This window comes from Marmota marmota, unplaced genomic scaffold (genome assembly GCF_001458135.2).
Source record: "Marmota marmota marmota unplaced genomic scaffold, marMar, whole genome shotgun sequence".
In the NCBI taxonomy this organism is placed as follows: domain Eukaryota; kingdom Metazoa; phylum Chordata; class Mammalia; order Rodentia; family Sciuridae; genus Marmota; species Marmota marmota.
The window spans coordinates 10923699-10931526 of NW_026000222.1; the positions used below are offsets into that span (position 1 = coordinate 10923699).

Genomic DNA, 7828 nt, shown 5'->3' on the forward strand with positions numbered 1-7828 from the left:
TGCTTGTGCTTGGAGTTTGCTTCAGGCTCTGTTATTAACTCTCATTTTCATTTTGTGTTTGGTAGATTTTTAATTTAGAGGATTTGAAAGAAATGGAATGATTTATGACTGCTACAATTCAGAAGTGTTCTTGGAATTTTGACCAGAATCTAAATTGCATCTCCCTAAAAAGCCCCCATAGGAACACAGGCTTGTGCTAGGTGTTCCTGCAGCCACTGTGACCCCTGACAGCCTGCAAGGAAGCTGGCCTTGGAGCTGGGCCGGCAGGCAGGAACCCAGGCTTGAGAGGAGGGCAGGAAACCTTGGCAGGGTATTGTTGAGGAGAACAGCACACAGGTCCCCTAGGGTGTGCTCAAATACTCTTGGGACCAGGGTGGGGCCTGGGTGGACCTCTGAGTGGAGGACAGGGGAGAATTCTGAGGATACTGGGCTGGGAGACAAAGTGGGCTCAGAGCAGGTGGAATAGGAACAACAATGGGGCAGAGGAAGCTGTGGAGACCCAGGGAGAAATGACACATGACATTCAGGGTTGTTCAATTTTTTATTTTCATGTTTTTCAACAATGCACAAGGGCTAGGGGTGTATCAACAGTAGAGCACTTGCCGAGCATCCCCAAGGTCCTGGGTTCAAGCCCAAGCACCATAAGAAACCAATGAGAAAAACGTATTCATTGGTTACAGTGCTAGGGACGAGCCCAGGCCTCGCTCATGCCAGGCAATGCTCCAGCCCTGAGCCACATCCCAGCCTCGCAAATGTTTCAGAAGCAGAAGGTATGCATGGGAAAGAGAAGACATCGGGAGAGTTGCTGGTGGGCCCTGAAGGGCCAAGGGCACTGGCCAGGGGCTTTGCCCATTCCCCAGGAGGTCTCACTCCCAGAGCCTGCTGTCACACCAGTCCATCTCCTGACTACCTCAGCCACCTCAGCCTGAAGGGGCTCCTATTCAGAGGCAAGCCAGATGCCCTGGCTACCATGCAGTGTCCCTTCTTGGGGAGAGGAGAGGTGGCAGCCCATACAAGGGCTCATGGCTGACACCTCAGAGGGCAAGGAAGTGTTCCCAGTAGGCTGCACCCTGGCTGAGCCACTGAATCTCAGGGCCTCAGTGCATCCCGCTCTTGTTTTGGGTCTTGTTTTCCCTGTTTGCACAATGAAGTCACAGGACTGACCGTCCAGGATTCCCCATGCTGCAATCCAGGTAGCCTGGGGGCAGGTCTTAGGAGGTGGAGTGGCAGCACTGGGGTGGCTGTCTCTGCAGGTTGCAGCTGAGTTATAGGAGGTTTTGCTCAGACCCTTTTGCTTCTGAGTGCAGTGCTTGGTTGAGGTTGAGAGGGATGAGGGTCCTCTGGCACTGGGGATCCCAGTTTCCTGAGCTTAAGACCTACCTGACCACACAGTGGGCAACAGTGACCACCCAGTTCTCGCTGATGAGGGAACCCTGCAGAAGTGGAAGCCAGTGCTGTCCTGGGGAAGAAGAAGGTAAAGGTCACTACTCCCACCTGGGCTGCACCCCTAGCATGGCCAGCACCCCAGAGTGACCCCCACACACCCAGAATGCCCTCTCACGTAAGGGACACCTGCCAAGGCCAGGGGCTGGGGACAGCATTCTTCCCATTGATGATCCTGGATGGGCCCCTCAGCATGGGGAGGAGGGGAGACTCTGAAGCCTGGAGGGTGGGGACAGGGCAAGGAATGGTGTGCCCAGCAGGCCAGGGTAAAGACCTGACACTTCCAGGACTCCTTGGCACACTTGTATCTAGAGCTTTGACCACTGCAGGGCACCTGCCCCTAGCCTGGCAGCCACCTTCAGGTGCCCTTGCAGAGGGGGCCCAAGAATCTGGGCATTAAGCATTAAGTTGGGGATCAGAGTTAGGAAGCTGGGTTCAGAGACCCCCACAGTGGGCAGCTGCTCTGACCTGCTCTGTTCCCCTCTGAGCTCAGAGTTCTGGGACACAGGCCTCGGTCACCCTCCCCTGAGGGTCTGCAGCAGGAATGGGTTGGGTGCCTGGAGATACAGACCCAAGAGGCTGCCCACAGGGCCACAGGGCTGAGCCCAAGGAGCTCACAGGGGGCTGGAGGGATGGCTGTGGGATGGCTGGGGTGGCAGAATCCAGGGGCTGGAAGACAAATTTAGAAGATGAACAAACCAGGTGACCCCTGGCTTCTGGGGTGGGTGACTGAATAGATGGATGAAACCAAGACAAGAGAGGGGACCCAGATATGTCTACTTGAGGTTGAGGTTCCTCCAAGCATAGCTGAGACCCAATAGAGCCAAGCAAAAGTACCCAGGGGGGCTGAGAAGGAGTGCCCAGAGGAGTGGGCAGGTGCCTGGCAGGGTATGAGAAGATGGCACAACTGGCCACCAGGGGGAACCTGGTGCCCCACAGAGGGGGCTGCTCAGTGGTAGAAGGACTTGCATCCCCACAGCCCATTTCCTGCTTCTGGGTGTTTGGGCCCCAGCAGGCAGGTGTGAGGGGGAGGGGGCTTCCAGGCTGCCTGGGCCTCCCACTCACCAGCTGCTACCCTCAGGGGAGGCTGAGGACCAGCCAGAGGCCTGTGATGGTGTATGTCGGGGGAGGGGGCATTATATTTACTGAGCCCACCGATCACAGCTTGCCTTGCCATCCCTCCTTATCACGGTCCTTGGGCTGATAAGGCCACTGACTCTAGCATAGGCCTGGGAAAGAGGCACCCTGGTGGGGCTGAACAGGCCAGTTCCCCAGCCGCTGGCTCCCCAGGGAGGGTCTCTGAGCATTCTGACAGGTAAGGGCCCCAATGTCCTGATGGCATGAGACGGGAGTGGAGAAGGCCTTGCACGTTGACCAGCAGCTCCACCCATCCAGATCCCATCTTCCTTCTTCCCTTTTTCCTCTTTCTTTCTTTCTTTCTTTTCTTTCTTTCCAGGGATTGAACTCAGGGGCAGTTGACCGCTGAGCCATATCCCCAGCCCCTTTTTGTATTTTATCTAGAGACAGGGTCCCACAGAGTTGCTTAGTGCCTCGCTTTTGCTGAGGCTGGCTTTGAACTCACGATCCTCCCGGGCTATGCCTTTTTCTTTTTTCTTTTGGGTTCAAACTCACAATCCTCCTGCCTCAGCCTCCCAAATTGCTGGGATTACAGGTGCATGCCTGTCTTCCATCATCCCTCTTTTCACCCCCATTTAATTTGCCTGTGTCCTTCCTGGCCACCGCATGGGAAGCTGAAGCCCAAATGAAGAAGACTAACAAGGGACCCTCTTAAAACCCTGGTCTGACCCAGCCCAGTCCAAACCAGGGAAGGCCCAAGTTCAGGAGCAAAGTAAGGACTTGGAGTCCCCCCAGGGAGACAGACAGCACTGACATGCACTCCAGGCATTTCAGCTTTGTGGGGAGCAGGGTAAGAGGAAGCCAGAGCTGGTTCATGGATTCAGATGACCGTCAGGATCTGCTACACCCAGGACATGAGCTCTGTGACACGGGCATACTGGAGGTGGGGCGGGTACTGCTGCCCCAAGACATGATGCCCACCAGAGTCCAGGCTCCATCCTTCTGGCAGACCAGGGGCCCCCCAGAGTCAGACTATAGGAGAGGGAGAAGGGGCTTTGATCAGGCAGTGCAGGCAGCCTGGCCCAGGGACCCCTGGACATTATTCCTAGAGGCCAGTCCAGGGCCTGACACCAGTAGATGTTCAGCACATGCTCACTGGGTAGATGGATAATGGAAGAGTCAGCAGATCCTTGGGTGGTTTGTGCCCCTGGAAGTCTGGGCCACCCTCAGGGTGAGGTCCCAAAATAGAAGCTCGTAAAGCTGGTTTGACTAGTGAAGAAAGTGTGGGTGGGGGTGGCTATAGGGCCACTGTAAGCAGGCAAGGGCTGCCTGAGCCTTTCTGGGCCACCATGTCCCACTGTCCAGGCTGAATACTGCACAACTCCAGGAAGTGTTGTTCTTTGGATGCCAATGGCAACTCTAAGAGTAGAGCCCTTTCCTGGCACCCTCTGCTGATGCCATCAGTGATCAGCCAAGGGTCCTGTCTCCCTGCCTATTCATGGCTGACATGTCCCTGGAGAGAGGGAAGGGTCCTGGAGAAACACCTATTTAGTGTTCCTGTTTCCTCTCTCCCTACCCAAGGCCTGGCTTTTGTGTGAACCCACCCAGGATCGGGGAGGAGAGGGTGTGGGGAGAGCCAGGAGCCTGGACTGTGCAGGGGATGATCTTGCATGGCAGCGGTGATCTTGCTGCTGAGGACTGTGCAGTTGGAATTTGAGAGGAGGGCAGGGCCACCACTGTGCAGCCTGGTTGCCTTGGTGGCCCCCAGGCACAGGCTGCAGTCTGGTGGGCAGGATGAGTGGTCAGTACCACAGCCCACAGCCCTCATTTCCCAACCAGACTGGCTTGTCACTAATGTGACTGGTCTTGCCCCAGCCAGTGGTGACACTCTGTGTCCCAGCAGGGAAATTGTCATTAGCGTCAGGCAGGCACACAGCAGACACAGTCTGGGAGAAGCGGGCAGGCGTGGCCAGCTTCAGCAGGGTGATGTCATTGCGGACAGTCAGCAGGCTGAACTTGGGGTTCTTGAAAACCTGTGGGCGAGGACCAGACAGGTGAGGCCTGCTCAGGGTCTGCGGGTTTCCAGGAGACAGGCTTTTTCCAGTGGCCCTTCAGGACAGCAGACCCACAGGAGCCAGGAAAAAGGATTCTGGGGCCATCCCAGCCCCACCGCATTCCCTTGCTGTGCCAGCTCCCCCTGCCCCTGAGCTGGGCCCCTGCCCTGTCCAGCAGGCCTGTGTACCTTTGCGATCTTGATGACCTGGATGTTCTCCTCATCAGAGCCCTGGTCAAACTCTCCAGCCACCACCAGGTCGGATGTCCTAAGCAATGAGACATGGAGGGTTGAGGACAGGGAGTGGGCCCTGTGCCCTGCCTCACCCTGACTGGAGCTGGTAGCAGAATCCCGAGGCTGCCCAGTGCTCACTTGACTCTGCAGTGGGCAGCAGTGACCACCCAGGTCTCGCTGATGAGGGAGCCCCCACAGAAGTGGAAGCCGGTTTTGTCCTGGTGAGGAAGAAGATAAGGGTCACTACTCCCACCTGGGCTGCAGCCTGCACCCCCCAGCCTGGCCAGCACCCCAGAGTGCCCCCGACATACACAGAATGCCCCTCTCACTTGCAGGGACACCTGCCAGGGCAAGAAGCCAGGGACAGCATCCTCTCTATTGATGATCCTGAACAGGTCACTCAGCACCGGGTGGATGGCAGGAACCTGCATCCTGGGGGTTAGGGTAGGGTGAGGGGAGAGGCCAAGTTTGAGACTGAGGCCACTAAGTCCCAACTTCTTTCACCCTTACCTGTGCCAGCTTCTGGGACCCAGCCTGGCTCACCCCTTTCCTCCTCTGGAAAGCCAGCCCTGACTCTCCCACCTCAGTCCTGGTATCTCCCAGGTGCAACTCGATGTGACTTGTGCTGAGCAGGGGAGGCAGAAGACTCAGACTGCCTGTCAGGGGAAGCCCAACAGGGGCAGTGAGGGAGCAGGGAGGACCAGGGAGCTGGGCTCTGTGTTTCAGCCTGGGCCCAGCATTGCCTGCTTGGTGGAAGTCAGTTTCCCCACCAGCAAAAGAAGATCTGGTGCCAGGCTCACAGGGTTGGTATGAAGATGTGTGACAAAAGTCTGGGGTGTAGCTCAGTGGTGGGGTGCTGGCCTAGCCTGCATCAGGGCCTGGGTTCCACCCCAGCACCAAAAAAAAAAAAAAAAAAAAAAGTTGCCTGAAGCAGCAGCAGGCAAAGGGCTTGCTCTGCTCTCAGCACATAGTAGGTGCTCAGTGAATGGAGTCTAAAAGGATAAGTTTCAGAGTTTCAAAAGGGAAGGGTTTGAAGGGGCACCAATGCCCCATACTCATTGCTGACTGCTCAGAGAAGATTTTGTCCCTCCACACCAGTCCTCCCTGTCCCCTAGACAGGGTTCAGGCCTCAGGACAGCTTTACAAATTCTGCTTCCTTTGGGGCCTCAGGCTGACTGGACATGGGGTTGGGAACAGGGCTCCCCAGCTGCCAGGTTGTGGGATAGCATCTGGGCCTGTGAGCGAGAATGTGGTCTGGTCCCACCCTCCCCATGTCCCCCCTGTAGAGCTGGGGCCAGTGAGGCTCAGAGGGGGTGGGACTCACCCTGGCTCCCAACACTGAGCGGCTCAACCGGGGGCAGGATTAGGGGTGAAGGGGACCCAGCCTTCCTGTCAGCACGGGCACCAACCAAAGGTGGGGGTCAGGGCAGGCTGTGGTGCTAAAGTTAAAGAGACGAGCGCACCTGCCTAGGGCTGCCCTTTATATCCCTGAGCGCCAGGCTGTTATCTGAGACCTTGGAGTGATAATCCCTTCCCGGGGTGTGTGCCCTGGTGGGAAGATGTAACAGAACAGGGCTGGCAGGGGTCCCTGGGATGGCAGCAGCTGCAGTCCACAGTGGAGCGTGGGGCCAAGGGCCAAGGGCCAAGCCGGGGCTGAACAAGGGGACATTTGACCTGCATTCTTCCTCCTCCAGCCCTGCTCTGAGGTTGCGTTCAGAAGCCCACCATATGAGCCCCAAATTAATCTCTTGTGTTCTGGAGGACCTTGCACAAATACCTGAGTCCATTTGTTGTTCAAATACCCCTGGGTAGTATGGTCAAGAGGGGAGAGGTTTGGGGACCAGGCTTTTGCCCCCTGGTGTGGAACACAGGAGTGACTGGCCAGGGGTTGAGGACGCACCACCTGGTCTTGGGAATGGCCAGGAAGGCTCAGTGAGGGCTCTGCTGGAGGTCTGGGGTAGCCACTTGGGCTGAGTGGCTCAGAGGGACAAGCTGCCATTCACTCCGTGCAAAGTCCCCTCCTTCAGGAGTCAGTGTGCACAGGATCCTGGAGGTGGGCATGTGGCTACTTGGGGCAAGACTGAGACTATGGAGCAGCCAGGGTGCTGGGCCATCAGCTGCCCCACGAGAGTTGGCGGAGGCTGGGCTCAAGGCACCAGGCTGGGTGTGGAGGCAGCAGGTAGACCTGGCTACTGGTTTGGTTCACAGGGTAGGAACTGGGGGGGAGGGAGAAATTTGGGGTTTAGGCTGCCAGGTGTAGGGCAAGCCCCCAAAGGGCACAAGAAATGACATTGCATCGATGACCATGATGTATTTGTTCACAGTACAGGTTTTGGTGTCAGAAGCTGTGGAGCCTCAGGCAATTTACTTACCTTTTCTGATTCCTTTCTATGTGGGACAGAAGGACATGATCCATGTTGAAAGCACCAGGACCAGGCCTAACAGTCCTTGGTTTTTCTTGAGCCAACTGCGTGCTCATGCCCTTTACTCATGTTAGAAGATGGGAGAGGCATGGCCACATGTATCCGGTGGGAAAGCAGAAGGGGAACAGGATTCAGTGTCCCCTGGCCTGTGTGCACATTGCAGTTCGCCCTGTCAGCCAGGCTGGCCAGGCCTCTCCTGGAATAGAAGAAGGAAAAGAAACCCAAATTCCTGCCTTTGGCAGACACATGGGGTGGGTCGGATTTTCAAGGAAAAGTCAATTAAAAATAAATAAATCAAATATGCGTGGCCACCAGCTCAAAAGTTATTTTATCTTCATTGAGACAAAAAGGCCAAGGCCTTTAGGACACTCTGAAAGGACACCAATTTAACAACCTAGGAGTTTCCTGAGTGACCAAAGGACCCTGCAGGAGGTGCTGTCATTCAGAGGGAACAGCAGAGGCAGCCCCCGGTGGCGGAAGGGCTGAGACCAGGGACAGCAGCGGGGGGGGTTCAGCGGTTAAGGGGGCAACCGAGAAAGGGCCTGGCGGGGCCACCTGACCGGCTGCCCAGAGGGCCCAGCAGGTGGGGTGGGACCCG

The 7828-nt window shown here is 56.6% G+C and overlaps 1 protein-coding gene across 1 annotated transcript; it reads right to left on the reverse strand.

The window, feature by feature from the left end:
* Window positions 1-522: 522 nt before the first annotated feature.
* On the reverse strand, window positions 523-7223 carry LOC125613095 (chymotrypsinogen B-like). Its single transcript, XM_048792415.1, has 8 exons — window positions 7180-7223; window positions 6964-7023; window positions 5137-5239; window positions 4946-5025; window positions 4763-4841; window positions 4125-4553; window positions 1562-1662; window positions 523-1459 (listed from the first exon to the last, which is right to left on the reverse strand). Exons 1-6 carry the CDS (start codon window positions 7221-7223, stop codon window positions 4323-4325), a joined length of 597 nt encoding a protein of 198 aa, XP_048648372.1. The 3' UTR covers window positions 523-1459; window positions 1562-1662; window positions 4125-4322.
* Between the last annotated feature and the right edge of the window lie 605 nt (window positions 7224-7828).